Source organism: Callospermophilus lateralis, chromosome 6 (genome assembly GCF_048772815.1).
Source record: "Callospermophilus lateralis isolate mCalLat2 chromosome 6, mCalLat2.hap1, whole genome shotgun sequence".
NCBI classification, from domain to species: Eukaryota; Metazoa; Chordata; class Mammalia; order Rodentia; family Sciuridae; genus Callospermophilus; species Callospermophilus lateralis.
Window position 1 is genome coordinate 75,070,586 of NC_135310.1, and position 19,872 is coordinate 75,090,457.

General features: G+C 35.6%; 1 protein-coding gene across 1 annotated transcript; it reads left to right on the forward strand.

Moving 5' to 3' along the window:
- Positions 1-309: 309 nt before the first annotated feature.
- Positions 310-18,679, forward strand: Akirin2 (akirin 2). Its single transcript, XM_076858434.2, has 5 exons — positions 310-1,090; positions 14,642-14,785; positions 16,542-16,691; positions 17,584-17,655; positions 17,919-18,679. The coding sequence occupies exons 1-5, from the start codon at positions 856-858 to the stop codon at positions 17,927-17,929; spliced, it is 612 nt and encodes a 203-aa protein (XP_076714549.1). The 5' UTR covers positions 310-855; the 3' UTR covers positions 17,930-18,679.
- Positions 18,680-19,872: the final 1,193 nt, after the last annotated feature.

Here is a 19,872-nt window from a genome sequence, read left to right on the forward strand (position 1 = left end):
TAACTAGATTTCCCTTTCCCTCTCGCCGTCTCAGAGCCTTTTCTTTTTTCTCTTTAGTTTAGTTCCTTTTACTCTTTGGCTGTGTAGGGGATTTAAATTCCAACCCGGAACTCGGAATCGCTCTCCTTGCCCGACGGGAGTCGTAGTTTCTGTGACTCCTCCCTTACCATCTTTCACGCCGATTCTAGCCCACAGAGTAAAACCACAACTCCCAGAATGCATCCTCGAGTGGGCCCGCCTCTATGCGCAGGCGCCCTGAGGCCGCAGGATTTGAATCGGCGGCGTTGTTATTGACGCCATATTGGGGCCGGCGGCGGGTGGAAGAGTCGTACAGTGGAGGGGGAAGCGGTTGGACGTGTTCGTTTGAGCTCCTGCTTCCGCAGCCAACTCGCAATCCCTCCCCATCGGCCGCCGTTCGGAAGCTTCTGGACGTACTAGGGTCTATTGGAAACCGCGTTCCAGCCTCACACCCCTCTGGGCTGGTATCTACTTCCGAAGGGAGCCGGTCTCGGCGCAGGAGCGCCTCTGGCGCGGCGCAAAGCTCGAACGGACGGCTGGGGCAGCCGGAGCCTCTTCCCGGGGAGCGGTGCCTGAGGAGGCGGAAGAGCCCCCCTGACGCGGCTGGCGTGCGTGCCGCCACCGCCCCTCGCGTTCTCGCCCGGACCGGCCCTGGCCACTGCCCCTGCCGCGGAGGCAGCGGCGGCGGCGGCAGCTCTTTACTCGGCCGGCGCTCCAACACCCACCTGGCTCCTCCCGATCCCGTCGGCTAGGCTCTCTTAGAGTCCCCGGTCTTCCCCCCTTCCCTCGCCCTCGCCCTCCCCGACCCCACCCGAGCCGGGCGCCTCAGTTGCGGCCATGGCGTGCGGAGCCACTCTGAAAAGGACTCTGGATTTCGACCCGCTGCTGAGCCCGGCGTCCCCGAAGAGGAGGCGATGTACGCCATTGTCGGCGCCCACCTCGGCCGCTGCTTCCCCGTCGTCGGCGGCTGCAGCCACCGCCGCCTCCTTCTCGGCTGCGGCCGCCTCGCCGCAGAAGTATCTCCGAATGGAGCCGTCCCCCTTCGGCGATGTCTCCTCCCGCCTCACCACAGGTGGGACTGGGCCGGGTGGCTGCCAGGGTGGGCTTGGGGGCGCGTGTTGAAGCGGGTGGGGTGGGTACTGGACTGTGGCCCTCGTTCTTAACTAAATCGGGCTACCACATACATTTCTTTTAATTAGCCCCCAGAGGTATGGAGGCACAATAGACATGGCCTGATGTTAAGGGAGGGTAGTCGGGAGGTTGAGTTGGTAGGGGCCGTGTCGTGCCGGTATTGTGGAGAAGAGGAAGATCCTTTTCTTTGGGCGGAATCACTGGAATTGAGTGTTTCCGTAGTAAGTAGCTACCCAGCGGAAACTATCAGAGAGGTCGATATTATTCATAAATCAGGAGAGAGAAAGGTCACATTTCACCCGAATCTCGATGTCTGTTGGCCTGAATCAATTGGTTGCAGCTATTAACTCTGGGACTGGGTGGTTTGAGGCGAGACGGCAGCCCCTCCTCCAGTTCAGACATGGCTGATTTTAGTATAGAGGGGGTGGGGGGTGGGGATGGATGTCACTGGGGCGAGATCTAGGCCTGTCATTAATCACCCACAAGAACGCCACTTTGGCTGAGTCAAGACCTGTTTCCCTAGCAGGGTCAACAACAAAGAAAATGCTCTTCCCGAGTACTGTAATGTGATCATACTGGGTCTAGACCTTGGGAAATCTTGAACTTTTAGTGAAATACAAATTGTATTGAAAATTGGGGCTGAGTAGTTGCTTTTCCTTAGAAATGCCTTAATTTCTACTCAAAAAGTATGTTAAGAAAATAACTTAGCCTTAAAAATGAAAATAAAAACCTAAGATTCCAAGGGACTCCAGACTTATTTGCTTTTCATCTTGAAACATTTCCTGAAAGTGACTATGAGGAATGCCTTTGGCTGCTTTTTACAGCAAGTGTATGACCAGGTTTTTTTTTTTTTTTTTTTTTTTTTTGTACTTTGAATTCTTGTGTGCCCCTGGCACAGTCCTAGGATAGGCTTTTGTGGACTTGAAGTGTAAATCCGTTTCCTTTGTGTGTAGCATTCAAAGGTTTTGTGTGTGAGCCTGTGGTAATATCACCCTTAGACAAAGCCTTTTCTTGGCTTGATTTTAAATGTCTTGTTATCATTAGCTTTAAAAAAAAAAGATGGAAATTATATTATCTCTATATTTTGCAACTTGTATTTGGAATTGACTCTACTAAGTGGGTTTTCTTAATGTCACTTTTTAAGATACCCTTTCCCAAATCCATGGAGAAACCTCAAATACCTAGATTACTATTTTTGCAATTAAATGTTTGATCTGACTTTATGCTCTTTTAGAGTTGTAGCCAGTTTTAAAAGGAATTCACAGAATTTTATTTAATGAGGATACCTGAACTGTCTTTTATGTGAAGGTATTCACATAGGCATTGTTAGGCATTACTTAAAAACAAGAGAACCACCATTGACAAGAATTAGTTCCTTGTTGACATTTTGATTGTCTTTAGTGAAATATCTTTGAAAACTGAAACATCACGGGATCTATACTTAACTACTAATAAAGCCATTTCAAAGTAGCTGGAATAAACCAGCAATAAATTTAACTGGAGGTAGTGGATTAATATAGTCTTAGGTTTGTGAGTTAAAAAATAACTAAATGCTGTTTAGTCCAGCGTATAAACACCAGGGAGCTATATAACGTGTTCCCTCACTTAAATAGGAACTTAGAATTGTGATCCTTTTGCAAATTAGTCATTTCAGTGATATATTTATAGCATTGATTAATACATTGGGCTTCTCATTATCTCAAATTTCAAATGAGTGAGCTGCAATAGTAAAAATCAGAATAATTGCTATTGTTAAAGCCAGCTGATTCAAATTCACATTCAATTTCTGAAATGTTCTTATATTTTAATTTTCAAGGTGTTTTTTGACATAAATGTTGGAAGTTTGTTCATACCCTGTAGCCTAAAATCACATCCTAATTGATTTTTATTGAGTTTGCTAAAAACTATTTAGCTATTTCAGCTAATTGGAATATTAACTTAAAATGTTGACTGGAGAAAAAGTTAAATTTGCTGAAGTTCTGATTTGCTAAATGTTAATTTTTTACTGTAATTTACGACACTGGAAAAAGGTGTCTTTTATGACCAGTTTGGGGTATGCTTCTGTCTTGTTTTGTAATAATGTCATAATGGGAACTGTAGTATTATTCAGGTGCCCCAGAGCTTTCCCAGTTTTCCTGTTTCCAAACCTGAAAATAATTTTTTTCTAAGCACCCAAACTTTTAAATTTTTATTTTAACAGTGGTGATTCCTAAAAAAAAAAAAAAAAAAAAAAAAAAAAAAAAAAAAAAAAAAACTTTATATGAGTGAATGCCCATCTTTAGCTGAAATAAGTAGAACTAGGATTGGAAGTAGACAAGGCTTACTAAATTCAGATTGACAGATTGCTAGAATTGTTTTCTTTTTACTTCAGTTGAGTTCAGTGTAATTTAAATAAATTTAGAACTAGAGAACACATATATAGTATACAGTTTATCATCTTTCTCCTATGGATACTTCCATACCAGTATTTCTTATGGTGAAGCTTAAGTTATGATATGGGTTATTAGTAGTTTCAGGAACTGGGACATCTGCTTTAAACCCTAGTTATTATTCTAGTTATTATTTTAGTCATTCCAGGAAGGTGATTCCAAGTTTGACTTAATGACTGTTTTTATTTAAGTCAATATTTTTCAAACTGTTGAAATTTAATAACTGGGAAAAAAGAATAGTGGAGCTGAAGGAAGTCAAGTTTGCTTTCTTATCCTCAAGACTTAGAGCTTTTATTATCTTAATTAACACTGTGGGGTTTTTTTTAGGAGCCCCTTACAGCATGTCTCAAACCTATTTTTGGGGACACCTGAGTTTACTAATTCAGAAGTACAGTCTAGGACAGGATCAACAAACTGGCTTTGCTTTTTGGGAACTAAGAACATTTTAAATATTTTTTAAATAGTTGGAAAATTATTTTGTGATGCAGAAAGTGATAAAAATCAAATAGTGTCTATAAATAAAAATTTTATTAGACACAGCTATGCTCGTTATTTTATGAATTTCTGTTCATTGCAGATGATAATGGCAGGATAGAGTAGTGACAGATTATTTTGCCCTAGAGCTTTGAATTTGTTGACCGATCCTTTACAGGAAAAGTTTGTGTACTCTGGTTTAGGGTGTTAGCAGTGAGGCTTATAATACTCCTGAGTGTGTAAAGGAAAAAGAGGATGATGAGTGAAGATGGGTAGGGGGAGAGAAGCATTAAATATGGTTGCAGAAATGAATGCCTCCCAAAACTTTCACTTCTGTTGAGTTCAGTGTAATTTAAATAAATTTAGAACTAGGCAAGTTAGTTGAAAAGAAATTCAAAGTGTTCTATCCTTTTCTATTGGTTTTTGAAACATCTATATTATTATCATTTAGCCAAGATTGTCATGACATTCTCAAGAAAGAAGTTATTTTCATAAAACCAAAATATTATGCAACATTATAAGAGACTGTCAGTCAAATCCAACACATTGTTTTCATAATTGTGCAGTGAATTAATGGTCTGGTGAAGAGAGCCTTCTGTAGATGTGTCAACTTCTTTCTCAGTTTGTTAGGCTCATTAATACACATTGTTTATGGCTTGGTACCATTGCTCTAGTTTGTCTTAGGAATTGAGTTGGATGAAGAGTTAAATTCCTTTGTGAGAACTCATTGTATTTGCTGGAAACTTGCTATTAAAAATGGAAACTACAGCTTGTGAATGGGGAAGAGTTTACAGGAACATAGATTGTTCACTAGACATTGATTGCTTGCCTGCAAACAGGGACACCAGCTGGTTTAAATGAAATATAAATGGTTCTAGGCAAACAAATGAGATGTCTGTTGGAGGAGGCAACATCTCACTTCAGATGTCATTTATTTGAGCCAGAAGTGGTTTTTTTTTTTTTTTTTTTTTAATATTTTGTGGTTATTTAGACAGCAGTTAACTTCTAATTTCTTAGTGGATTTGACAAATAAGTGTTTTTAATGATCTTTGTATTATGGATTTTTAAACCAAATATTTAATTTATGACTATATATGTAACTGCAGTTATTTCATAGTTCTATAAATTATGCCTTTAAGAATCCAAGTTGGAATTGGGCTGTAGTGCAGCAGTACAGCAAGCTAGCATGCATGAAAACAATGAGGACATGGTTTTTATCCTCAATACTGCAAAGTAGAAGAAAAAAAATCCTTTATGACCATTAAAAACAGTATAGTTATATTCATTTCGGTGGGGAGATGGAAGGTAGAAAAATGAAGCCAAACTTGAGCACAGAAAGATGTAAGCTACATACAATTAGTTCAGAGGTTAGCTCCCTCTTTAGGAATGGATGCTATCAGCTCAGAACTTCAGAAACATAATCTGAGATGTAAAGGAGAATAACTTCTTATTATTGAATGGCTTTATAGGAAAAATAGGCTAAATATACTGAATATTACTCATATACGTCTTTCCTACTAAGTGTTGAGATGTAGGGATAAAAACACTTTAGTTTTGAAAGACTGAAAATAAAGAGATTAAGGGGAAGTGTCCAGTTTTGAGTATTTTTGCTATCTAAAAGAGAAGTTTTCTCCTACAAGAATGCAGAGTAATAGCATGAGTTGAGTTTGCACTTTTTGGATAGTTGGTTCATGAAAATAGTAATGGCATTGGGGGTGGGTATTTAAAGTCCTTATAACTGAATTTGGTAATTAGCAATTTGTGATTCTTGGAGCCCTTACCATTAACATTGTGCCTAAAACAGATGACTCACAGAATGTTCTCTGTGCATATGTGAATTTCTTGCCTTTGAGAAGATAACCTACTTTTTAAAAAGTATGAATGGGAAACACTTATTTAAATCTGTTATGTACCAGCCTGGCATTTGTAGATATAACTAATTATAAATAGTGTAAAAATGGCCTCAGAGTTATTCTTATCTGTCATAATGTTTATCACAAATAAAACTTCAAAATGTTGAATTTTTTGAGTTATTCAGACCTTGGCATTTCCTAAGGCTCTTTGAGGTGCTAAAGTTTGGGGAGGGGGGTTCAGTTTTGCACATTAGTTCTGTATCACTTTTTTCTTTTTAGAACTTTTTCTTTTTTTTTTTAAGCACTTGAAATATACTTGTCAGTATTTTTTCTAGATGATAAACATAAGACTACCTACATTCCAATATTATAAATAGTTTGCAAAAATTTTACCATTATCATAGATTTGCTCATTTAAAGAAACATTTTCAAAACTTTACAGAATTTTGAGGAGAAAACATTTTGTAATGAAGTTCTAAGCTCTTTCTAAAAGAATTGAAAAAGATGAAATGGTATTGCAACTATATTAAACAGGGAATCCTTGAGATAATTTGAAATTCTAGTGTATGTTCCTTTGTTAATTTTGATATTTATTTTAGGATTGTTGTCAGATTTTTACAGTAAAATAGACTTTGTAATCTTGGGAAGGTAGAATTTTTAAGAGTATGGTAGTGGTTGTGTTATTTGACCTTCTAGCCCTAGAAAAGCAGCATAGAATATACTTCTAGTTTTGTAGTATAGCTTACTTCTATCTTTTCCTTTAAAAGTTGAGTAAGTCAGTTTTTATCTGTGAGATGTCATGGGCAAATCATACTGAGATATAATAGTGCTTTGGAACATTGTGATTTTACCAAAATTCTTTTCATTAGAATTTTGGGATTTGATTTAATTATATTCCTAGGTCTCATGTACTTCATTTTTTTTCCACTGTATTTAAAAATCTAAATTTCTCCTCTAATAAGTCACTTTTTCAAGTTCATCAGAATCCCTTTTGTGATCTAAATTCTGTGCTGGTTAATCAAAGAACTATGTCTCTTGAGGGGCTGATAAATCAGCCATTATTGATGAATTCCATCCATAGGCTGGCTAAGCTTGAATAAAAAGTAACAAAGATTTTTTTTTTTTAAAGGTGTTAAAGTTTGTTTATATTCTGACCTTGGCATTCATTTTCATTTTTGTTAAGGTTTATTCTTACAAAACTCCCTCCCAAAAAAGTCAAACGGAAGGGGAGAAAGGGACTTAGAAGAGTTAGTTTTTGTTTTTGTGTTTAAAATAAGACGGTGTTATTAAACTGACTTAGCAACTTAGGAATAGAATATGAAGTGGGATTTGAAGAAAGTATATTTATCAAACATTACTGTTCCTGAAATTGCTTTTTAATTGTTAATAGGGGATTGCCTTGTTCTTAATGCTAAGACATAATTTTCTGGAAGAACTTTTTTATGATTTTTTTAAAAAATTGATGCATTATGGTGGTACATAATGGTGGGATCTATTGTTAGTACGTGTGCAAATATAACAATATAATTTGGCCAGTATTATTCCTGAGTATTTCCCCTTTCCTACTCCCTCTCCATGGTCCCTATCCTATACTGATTTCCTTTTGATTTTCATGAAGTCCCCTCTCCCCACCTTTCTTTTCCTTTTTCTTCTCTACCTCTGGAAGTACTTTTCTAAGTGTTAAAATTGGTTTAAAAGTATGGGAGATTTTAGTTGCTATGCCAGGATTGGGGAATCTGGTGCTCACTGTAGCAGCCTCCAGTGGCCCAAGGTAGATAATAATAGTACATTATCAGAGGCTGGCATTATAACGCCTTGTACATGTGTGGCAATGCTGACCTCATTTAGAATAATTCTTAACATTTAAAACTATAAGACATTCTCATAGGAGCTAAATACCTGTCGTAAGAGAAGATAGTGTAGAGCCACTTTAGCCATCCCTTAATATAAACTTAAATTTCTGGATGTAAAATGAAGATTTCTTACCTGTTTTGCTATAGCCAGTGATCATTGTTTCAGGGCTCTAGATGGAAATTATGCTCTATTATGTTTACTACCTTCTTGATAAGCAAACTCTTTGAAGTTTCAGGGTATGAAAGAATTACTACGTAGTTGTTACCCCTCTGTTCTGACATCTGTTTTTTAAAAATCAGTTTCCTCATGGTGATATATTGTAATTTTAGGTGCTTATGGAATACTGTAGTATTACACTATTATACTGTAGTTTTACAGTACTAGAGAGCAATAGATATTAACAGCTTATGTCCTGAAGTCAGAACACAAGACATTGAAGCAGAGCCTCATTTTTCTCATCTATAAAAATATACACACCTGCCTCATTGAGTGAGGAAATAGTCAAAATAGAGCAACCTCAAATGGAACTTTTAACATTGTCCTACAATACCACATTTCAGTTAAATAACCTTGTCCTTAATAGAGGCCATCAAATTTTTAAGTTTCCCAATACCTATACTCTGACATTTGTGCCTATCCTATTTTTATTTTAGTATCATTGAAGGTTAAAGGAAATGATGAAAGCCTTTACACATTAAGGGAAGGATTCCCCCCTCTCGAAAGGAACTTTATCCTCTTTATTATTTTTTTTTCTCAACTGGATCTTTGCTTTTGAAATGAAATATTCTCAGGCCTCCCGTTGGAAAATAAGTTAAACATCATCTTCCTCCTGCTGTCTTCCAGATTCTTCCACTTTAAAAGCAAATTAAAAGAGCTTTCAAGTCGACTTGCCTGCTTCTATTTCTTTGGTAATCAACTCCTAATATATTTGTGCTTCAGACAGCTCTTGTCAAGTCACCAGTGAATTCCATGGCACTTAGTTCTCTTGTTTGACCTTTTTTTAAATATTATTCACCCTGTTGACATGCTCCTTTTTTTCCTTCTGTGATCACATTGTTTTCTTCCACCTCTCTGGCTGCTCTTTCTGTCTTCATCTGGCCATTAAATTTAGGAGTTCTTTAGTTTCAGATTCAGTTCCATGCCTATCTTAATAAGTCCCTTGACACACATGATGCACAATAATTTATACCAGAGCATTTCTTTTTAGTTCTAGCCATGGGGAATTTGGACCTTTTATTGTCAGATTTTCCCAGTAGCCCCCCACCTCCCACCCGAAATCAGAATTTTTGTAAAATCTGTTGACTTGGCCATACTAGGGATCAGACCCTGGCCTTATACATGGTAGTTAAGCACTACGACTAAGCCACATCCCCAGCCCACAAATCTGTTGACTTTTAAAAGCTTACAAGTAATTTATAAAGTACATGGGATAAACAAAAGATGCCAGTGGGATTCCAATCAATTCCAACACAAGTTATAATAGAAAAGTAAACACATTTGTTCATCACCAAATGATAGTGATTGAATTTTAGAAAGAAAGTATGTTAGGAGAGATGACAGAAGCAGTACATATAGTGTCATGTAGTAAATCTCAGTAGGTCTATTCAATTTAAATTAATTTGAAGATTTTCCTAGGTATGTCTAACTTAGAACTTACAAAACCATTCAGGTGAGGGTGGTAAAATGAATTTAGCTCATTGGCTTAGGTATTTTTGTAATTACTCCAGCCGTCAATGCTTTCCTTCCCCTCTCCATTCACTAGTAAGAACTACCTTTAAAAAAAAAAAAAGTCAAAATAGTTACTTTAAACAAGGACTAGACACTAAAGTACCCATACATAGTTCCAGACAAATAATATAAATCAGTGATGGAAACTAGGTGGGTATTAGCAAATTCCAGTCTTGCTATGGACCAGCAGCTCTGCCCATCAGAAACTACATTTTAAGAAGATTGCCCAATATGACCATAAATTCACACCTGTTTTTTTTTTTTTTTTTTTTTTTTAGTATTCAAGTTAAACAGGGCTTGATTTGGTCTGCAAGTCACCCATTTATAAATTCTGGTTTCCAGGTATACTCAATTTTGGTGGGTGTCGGGGCAGGCTGGGTAGTGCCCTAGCAAGTCATGATAGGAAATGGGTTTGTTCTTCAGCTTGATTGTGCTGCTCTAGAGTCTCAAAGAATTTGTTCTCTCAGTCTTTGCAGACTAGCTGAGGTTCTAAATTTACATTATATATTTTCCTTTACAAGGTGTTCATTTTCTTACAGTAGGAAGAAAAATTATAATCACTACAAGGTCACAGTATATTATTTCATTGATACTAAATAGCCAGTGATAATTTATTTGACATAAGTGATTGGGCTTGTCAGAATCCTATAGATAAATCTAAGTTACTTTGCCTTCATGCCTCAGGTGGGGTAATAGGGTAGGAGCTGGACCTCTTGCTTCTGAACCAAAACCAAATGTTTTCTGTAGCATGCACACTTTGGGTTTTGAATTTTGGATGGTTCAATTTCCTTTCTTTTCCCTGTTCACAGACTTAAAATTTCTTAGCTTGTAAGTATTTGAGAAGATACCTGTAAATAGTAAGATTCATGCTTGCTAATCTAGATAGCGGTTAAAATTTTAGCTGTACATTGACTATGTGATGTTAGAATTTGGTTCCAGACCCAAGAATATAAGAATTGCTTTAGTTTCTAATCAGATGTTCCTGGGAAAATAGCTGGTTTTTGAAGGTGTATCTCCATAGTAACCTCCATTTGTATGTTTTAATTTACAAAGTGGACACGACAATGTATAATATGCATTTCAAAACTACAGATTTGTTCTATTACTGTATTTGGAACAATTTCTATTACTGTATTTGGAACAATTTCTTAGTTTTTGGTCTTAATGGCTACTGTAGATTTTCTGAACTTAATTGTGTACAGATTTTTCTTATCATTTGTATCCCTATTTAGAAAAGACAAACTTTCAGGACCTTTTTTTTAGGTTTTTTTTGTTTTAATGTTTTGTTTTTGAGGAGGGGCCTAGATACCCATTTTTATCCCAAAGATACTTCCTAGAGAAATAAATGCCAATCAAAGTGATATAAAAGGTTATCTCATACATATAAACTTAAAACTGTTCATGAAACATTAATATTTGAGCTAAGTAATTTCAGTGGGAAATTAAAGCTTTATGGGTCTGGAGCACAATTGAATTTCACATACTTTTTTTTTTTTTTTTTCTTTAAATTCATGGATCCTAGAAAGGTATTTGTCACTTCTCTCTTCCCCAATTTGTGGTACTCCTTTAAACATATTTTTAGTTGGTTCTCTGTCCACGCTCCTTGCCTTGAACACAGTCCCATCTTGATACTGTTTTTCTTATTCTCATCAATTCAGCTGTTCAATTTTTTTTTTTAATCCCATAACTACTTTCTCATGTTTGATTGTCAAATCTTATTCATTGTATCCAGGGATTTTAAAGCATCAGTGGAAACTAAAAAGAGGCTTTTGCGGGGCGAGAGTGTACCAGGGGTTGAACCTCGGGCACGCAACCACTGAGCCACATCCCCAGCCCTGTTTTGTACTTTATATTTAGTCACAGGTCTCACTGAGTTGATTGGTGCCTTGCTGTTGCTGAGGCTGGCTTTTGAACTCCTGCCTCAGCTGCCGAGACTATAGATTTGTGTCATTGTGCCCACCTGAGGCCCCACCTCCGTTCACCTAAATTAAAAAATATATATATATTGCAAAGGAATAAGTGCTGACTCATTGATATGACTTACCTATTAAGGAGGGGACTTTTATTAGCAATCTTAGCAGCATTTACTAGATTGGCGGATGAAAATCCTAGAGTCAGAATTTGCTGCTCTTTTACTTAATAGTTAAAAGAGTAAGGTTTTTGAGATTTTAGCAGCTGATAATGCAAATGAAGCTTTGACATTTTTTAAATGGACTGTGTGTTGGCAACACAGTGTCAAATGTTGCATATTCTTAGAATATAATACTTAGAGTATGTAAATGTGCATAAACTTGCTAGTTTGATAAGAGATGGCTTGAGAGAACTTTTGGAGTGAAAATAGCTCAAGTAGACAAGTATGGAAGGCATTCATCAAGCTGGTCTAGTAGCACCTTGTGTCAAATATCTAGGTTTGGCCTATCATAATATGAGTTGTAAAATACTGAATCTGGGAACATTTCTTGAGTTAATCATCTTTAAAACAGTTTAAACCCTTGAACTGTGAGCTTGAGGCTTGTAGTTAGCTGTGACTTGTGCTACTGAGATAGATCTTGGCCAAGTTAAAACGGACAATTTTTCTGCATAACACTGTAGATCACGATACCAGTATTAGAACATTTGAGGGCACAGTGTGGTTTAGATGACATAGTTGCATCATATTAGATGTGAAAAGCAGTACAGGCAGGCAGTAGCATTCAAAGTTCTTCAGCTCTTTAACTGACAATATCAAGTGTTGGCAAGGATGTAGAGCAGCTGGAACTCTTAATACAGTTAAGGTGGTAGGAATGCAAAGTGGTAAAATCACTCTGGAAAACATTTTGACAGTTTCTTACAAACTAAAACCATTTGCTTATGAAGTCAATCCCATTCCTAGGTATTTACCTAAGAAAAATTAAAATATGTTCACCCTAAGACTGGTACGTGAATATTCATAATGGCCCTAAATTGAAAAGAATCCAAATGTCCTTTAATGGAATAAATTAGTACATACGTGTATACACCACAAAATAAAAAGAAATTACTGATTCATTCAACATAAATGAATCTCAAACATATGAACTTAATACAATGTAAAATCTATGTAAATAGTTGTTAGGTTATGTTTTTTTAGAGAATAATGACAAGAAAAATGTACTACCTGTACAGATGTTATTTTTTAAAAATACTTTGCTCTCTGGTTGTTTAAATCTACAGATACAGAATCCATGGATACAGAGGGCCAGCTGTAATAACAAGTTGAGTGTTGGCAAATGGTGGTTGTGTGTGTGTGTGGGTGGGGGAGGGGGTGAGATTAACTGCAAAGGAGGAGCCTGAGAAAACTTTTGGAGTGATGAAGGTTGTGATGGTTCCAAGACTGTATGTACTTTGTCTGAACTCAATCATACATTTAAATTGGTGAATTCTGTCATTTGTAAATTATACCTTAAAATTCTTGTTAGTGATGTCAGTTAAGTATCAGGTGATGTGGAGGTTTACAAAGCTAAATTTCAAAAAAATTTACTGTATCGTAATCCTGGGTTTGTTGCAGACATTCTTTCCATATATTTTAGTTGTGCTTTCATTGATTTGGGTGTGAATCCAGCAGCAAAGGACGACTGAAGTATCTGAGAATGGCTATGTAATAATCAGTGAATATATACATGTGTATGTGTCACACAAAAGGTAGATGTTAAAGTCAAGTTATTCTGAGCTAGTAGCTCCTTAAGTCTTTGGTTGTGAATAAAATTTAAGATGCACTGAATGATACATTTGATCAGAAAATGATAAGTGAGTGAAACTTGCTGCTTGTCATTATCAGAGATCAAAATATCACCTTTAAAACCTTTTAGAATATTATTACTGAAAGGAGTTTTGTTTAAAAAAGTATTTATGCTTGCCCTGATTAATAAAGTATGTTGTATTAGTTTTATTGACACCTCTGATGAATATTAGGAAACCCATTTATATCTGGGTAAACTTGTCATTCAATAGAGAGTAATTTTAATTCACACTGGTTAACTTCATTTTAAAATTATGAACTATTTCACCTAAATGGAAGACTGAAAGTAACATAACCCATATTAAACAAAATGTGAACACCTTAAAAAAAATGATAAATACTAAAGCCAACACAACCAAACTGAAGCTAAATCATTCCAATGTGTACTTTTGTATTTAAATCACAAATTTATGGACAAACATTTTGTTTACAAAGTTAAATTATCTTTTGCAGCTTTTTTTTTCCAGTTAAAATAATGCTTTAGGGAAGTTTTCATGTTTTAAAGCTTCACTGTACAATCAAATGTTAAAAGTTATACCATACTACGAACTTTTAATTGTTGCAATTTCATTTTTGCTTAATCTTGTTTTGGATTAGGATTAGTAAGCATAGATAATTTATTAATTTGGGAGCTGTGGGGGTAGTGGAAACCTTAGGAACTTTTTGGAGAGGCCAAATGGTAACTATTTTGAATTAGAACTCTTTCTGAAATAAATCATACTGACTTAAAGACACAGGATAAATTTTACCTATTTTAATGGCTGTGATTAAATATAACTGCATTGTGGTATAGTAGTACTTATTTATTAGGAGAGCCTGTTATACTCTACAAATGTTTTTCCCCAGAGATTGAGAGTGTTTTATTTACTGTTAATGCTGGAATATTCGTAGGTTCTTCCCAGCTTAATATTAATGGCCATAACTATTTTATGTATGATGATATTTTAGTACCCACCCACTGTTACTTCTCACCAGTGTGTGTTGAGTATACAGAATCCTCCCTCTTTTAATTATTTATGGGCTTGGCAGTATATCTTCATTTAATAGTGCTAAGTGTGATGAATATATGAGCTTGAGTTTGGGACTCTTAAGAATGTTTTTGTACTCCCTGACCATTATTTGGAACAGAAACTTATTTTTATTTATTTATTTTTTTTTTGCTAGTCAGTGTTCAAAGAAGTATTTCTGTTGAATAGCTGAATTCCAGGTGATGTGTATATGCTGTTTTTGAGCAAGACTCAACATGTGCTGAAACGAATATCTCCAAAAATATCAGTTTTCTGTAATATCTGAATGGAATATTTGGATAGATTGGACCTACTAAATAATTGTTAGAAAGCTGACCTTTCTTTAACTTCAAAGTTTTTATCTTGCTAAATTTTAACTCTTTCTTTTAGAACAAATTCTGTACAACATAAAACAAGAGTATAAACGCATGCAGAAGAGAAGACATTTAGAAACTAGTTTCCAACAGACAGATCCAGGTTGTAGTTCTGATGCACAGCCACATGCATTTCTCCTCAGTGGACCAGCTTCACCAGGTAACAGTAAACTTTAATACGTGAAAAGAAATATTATTCACTATGGGGAAAGTTAATCCAAAATCAAGCTCCTTTCTCCCCCAAGATTAATAAGTGTGTATATGCATGTGTGTAATGAATAATATCTTAAAAATATGGTACAAAATAAGTAATCACAACCTGGATTCCCACTAACTAAAGACAATCACCTAGCCTCCATTTTAAAGAAAATTTAACAGTATAGCCTATGCTTTATTAGGTAACTTGCATGGCGGATGCTCTGCCCTTTTATGGTTTTCCTTGATAACAGAACTTTGTAATCTAATTGACAGTTAAGTAAACAGGATTTAAAGAAATAACCCTGTATACATAATTGTCGTACATTTGTTTTATTGGGATGGATTCCTGAAGGTGAATTCTTAACATATCTTGTTAGAGGGACTTATTTATTTGGAGATAAACTTTATTTTTTAAAGGCAGAAAAAATAAGGGCTGTTTGAAGTATATAGGGGAAGCTGAAGCTTTTTGGCTGAAAGGGAGCCATCAAAAGTGACTCTTCGAACATTCAAAGCCATAAAATAATCAAATAGCATTAGATCAGGAAAGTTGAAATTAAATATGGTAGTAACACCTCCCCGCTCCCCAGTATTGGGGACCAGATGTGAGTGGGTGAATCCCCAGGGTAAGAGGTAGTGAGGGTGGGACCTAGACTGTATCAACAAGAGACCAAGATCATTATCATTTCATTGTCAGTTTACTTCTTAGATGATCAGTTAACAGGCAGCCTTCACAAAGGGGGAATTTGAAAGTAAGATAGTAATTATGAACTAAAGTTGGTATACTTTACTCTGGTAATAGATATGGGTGTAATAAATACAGTTAACTGGTCCTAGCCATGCAGGTTGTAAGGAGAAAGAGAATTGAGAGGAATAGGAGGCACTGGGGGCACGCAAAGCAAGATTAAAACAGTTGACAGCAGATGTGTGTGTGTGCTTGTGTGTTTATAAAGTACTTGCAATGATGTAACAGATGGCCATCATAAACCTGAGTTCTCAGAAAGATAAATGTCAATACTTTTAAGCTGGGAGTGATGTTTTTGGAAGATCAAAGTGCCGTAAGTGATTCTTGAAGAGGAATGCATTTCTGAAGAAATTCTTTATATGAAGTATTTCACTCTCTGATAATGCCATATCTAGGTTCCAGAATGTTCTCTAGAGTAAATTTCTATAAACGGGATCATGCTGTACTTTTAAAAAAATTATAAAGGATTTATTGTGCCAATAAAAAAATCTTTTTTTAAATGATGGAAAAACCCCTCTAAATTAGAAGAGTTTGGAAAATGAGGGTAGTACTTGTATAAAAATGGTGGAATAATCCCCGATTTCTTGTAAGACACTTACTGAGTGTCTTTTTAAGTATGTAATTATTTGTTAACTCTTAATATAAAACCCTTTATGGTAGGATATGTGTTAGAATGGAGTTAAGTTTTATAATGGGACTCACCCGTCACTGTAATGTTTTAAAGCTTTGTCCACTCATCTGAGAATTTTCTCCTTATATTTTATTACCTCATGCTGTTTTGAGTCTCAAGCTGATAGAATTATTATTGTTTTTAAACCTGTTGGTAGACTGCTTGGGAAATCCTATGCTAAAAACTGATTTTAAAATAGGATTTAATATCACTATCAAAAATATCTAGATGAAATCTTTTTAGATAGAAGATGCGTACTATCATGGCCCTAAATCATCAGGTATTTTTTGTTCACATTGTATATAGGAACTTCATCTGCAACATCCTCACCATTAAAAAAAGAACAGCCCTTATTTACTCTACGGCAGGTTGGGATGATCTGCGAACGTTTGTTGAAAGAACGCGAAGAGAAAGTTCGAGAGGAGTATGAAGAAATATTGAACACAAAACTTGCAGGTAACACATGAGTTTTAGAGTGTCTCAGAAGCTCATTGTAAGCAGTGCATTATTTCCTATGTGTACACTGTATCAGTTAAATTAAACTGTTCGGTACACTGGTACACGTGTTTTCTGGGAACAAGGAATTTCATTTTAATAAAGGCCATCAACTGCCTTCTAGCTATGTACCATCTTAGTGACTTCAGGAAAGAGTTCTGTAGATTAGCAACAGTATTAGTGATTTTATATTTTTCTTTTCACATACGAATCCTGTGCTATTACTATTTCAGTTTAGTTGTGGATTTTTGGATTTATATCTTTCACAATAACTTTGTTATTTTTTTTTTAAAGAGAATTTTAAAATATTTTTTAGTTTCTGGTGGACACAACATTTTTATTTTTATGTGGTGCTGAGGATCGAACCCAGTGCCCCGCGCATGCCAGGTGAGCGCATGCCAGGTGAGCGCGCTACCGCTTGAGCCACATCCCCAGCCCCCCAATAACTTTGTTATCAATGTAAATATTTGAAATATCTAAATCGTGCAGCTTTTTAATGTATGGTAATTTGATCATAATGTTTCTAATTTTAAGCTCCAGATTTTTATTATAGCTATTAATGTGCTCATAATTTTTTTCTTGATATCTGATTAGAAAACAGGTTTTTTTTTGGTTAGGCTTTGTTGACATATTTCCTCTCACTGTAATAAATTGCTGTTCATAGACAACTTAAAATAAAACTTTGGTGATATTCTAAGCTTAATGCTGTCTGATAACTCTATTACTATTACTACTGAGTTTATTATGTGAGTGTCAACTTTGAATTGTTTCAGATATTTTCTACTTGTAGAGTTATCTGATTTTATTAGGCCATTTTGCAAGTCATGTGATGGACATGTCCCTTTATTTATAGAACAATATGATGCATTTGTGAAGTTTACACATGATCAGATAATGCGACGATATGGAGAACAGCCTGCTAGTTGTAAGTACTTGCCTTTGAATTATAAATCGAAAACAAAAACATCTATTAAAGAGAAAATAATTATTTTTGTTTAAGAATACACTTTTAACAGAAAATGATGGAGAAAAAGCCTGGAAGAAATAAGCACAAAACTTTTGTAAGGCTTACTTAATTATCTAGGGGCAGTATCTGGAACGAATATCTAATGTATCTTAATTTTGTTATGAAAATATTTAAATTTTGACCTGTTCTTTGCACTAATTTTCCTTTTCTCCCCTTTCTAGATGTTTCATGAATCAAGTTTTCTGCAATTGTGGGCTGCCTTATTTCTTGTTGAGTTGTTGCAGGAGGTCCCAATTTCGACATGCAACAATGCCAATATTCCCTGTGAATGCAGGTTATGTCAAGCTTTCGTCAGTGGCAACCACTCTTAGGCAGCAGCAACTGGTTTTGGAAATTTCCCTGATGTCAGTACCACCTGGATGTGGACCTTTGCTACCTGTATTAATACCAGTGGCCTCACTTTGCTGTATCATTACAATTTGGCTTCTCATATTAATGTTTGAAAAGGATTAAAGCTGGTATTCTAGAACATGCCCTTCATTGGTTGTGTAAATAAAACTGTAGAATGACACTTCAGATGAAGTTAGTGTGATTTTAATTGTGCACTACAACCAAACTGTAACCAGTTATTAATAATTTAGAATGTAATCCCAGGACAATATTGAGCAAATAGCCTACAGTACTTCCTGTCAAATAGTGAAGGAGGAGGGCATTTCTGTATTCCAGGACTTCTTGGGGTTTCAGAATGGGTTTATATGATTTTTCTTTTCCTTTTTTTTTTTTTTTTTGGTAGTTTTATTTATTCTATCAGTCTTTTTAACAAATGTTTATTGCTGCATTTTTTTTTTCTAGTGTATCATTGTTTTACTGCCCTTGTAGTACTGGAATTTAGTTGGAAGAATAAAACATTTACTTCTATCCTGCTTGTTTTTTAAATGTACAAATGGGTAGTATTTGAATAAAGCCAGTGTTTTAAATGTAAGCATTTTCCAGGACTCAATTAAGTAAATTTTTCTGGTTAAGATTTAAAATTTTAGTGCTATTTCAAAAAGTTGTGTTCTGATTCTAAATTACTTCTGTAACTTGTTGTAACATTTTCTGCATAATAATATATTACCTCATAGATAGTTTAAGAGCTCTAGAATTTTTACCTAAAAGGCATTAATAGAATCCAATTTTTTTTTTTAAGGACTCAATATTTGATGTGCAAGAAAGCATGACTCAGCAAATTTAACTCACTTTCCCTGAGTGGCTTCTAGACACAGCTTTCTTTCAATAAGTGAGCAAAAAATGCTTCTGAATTTGTCTGTTGAAAACTAACAGCATATTTCCGCTGATTACCCAAATCCTAAATATACTGGAACATAAACCTTTATAAGTGATTCAGTTAGTAGAACAAGGGAAAAGTTTTTTCTTTTTAATTTTAGTAATCGTATTTCACCAATCTTAAAAGGTGTAATGGCTTAGTACTACGATTCTCAATCTCAGCACTACTGACAATTTTGGCCAGATCGTTCTTGGGATTGTACCCGTGTTCTGCAGGGAGTTTAACAAACAACATCCCCGGCCTCGACCACTGGATGCCAGTTACCCTCCTCTTCAAGTTGTGACCACCATGTCTCTTTGCTAAGTCCCAGCCAAGAAGTACCAGTTTAGTGGGTAACATTTTTTAGGAGAGTGCAAACAGTAAGTTAAAATATGGAGGCATGGGAATACAGTGAATGTAAACATGCTTTAACCCTTATTAACCTTAGGACAAAACTAGATATTCTTTTGTTAAATAAGCATTTGTGAATTTTCACTGATAAATTTGTTAATAGCTGGGTTTTATGTTTGGAAGGCAAAATCAACTGAAAGGGAAAAAAATGCTGGCAATCTGAAAAGTCGAGTTTCAATTTTAGATATAATTTCATTAAACTTTACTTCACAGCTAAATTTCTGCATTATTATCTTACCAAAAGTTCTAGCTTACATTTAAAATAAGTAGTAGTCTAAGAGAATTCAAGAAAGTTAATGTACAGGATTCTTGGATTTAGTTAAAATTATGTGGACTCAGTAGTTGATTTACTATAGTCCATATACCAATTTATCTCAGTGAAAAGAACTGTATTAGCTACCTAGGGATTCTTAATTCCCAAAGAGACCCGAAATTCCTCATAAGTAGTCACATAATTC

Excerpts from the sequence above, each read along its gene's own strand:
- Akirin2 (XM_076858434.2), top strand. The coding sequence starts at position 856 with ATGGCGTGCGGAGCCACTCTGAAAAGGACTCTGGATTTCGACCCGCTG. Across the intron at positions 1,091-14,641 it reads CTCCTCCCGCCTCACCACAG|AACAAATTCTGTACAACATA; the intron begins GTGGGACTGGGC and ends TCTTTCTTTTAG. Across the intron at positions 16,692-17,583 it reads ATTGAACACAAAACTTGCAG|AACAATATGATGCATTTGTG; the intron begins GTAACACATGAG and ends CTTTATTTATAG.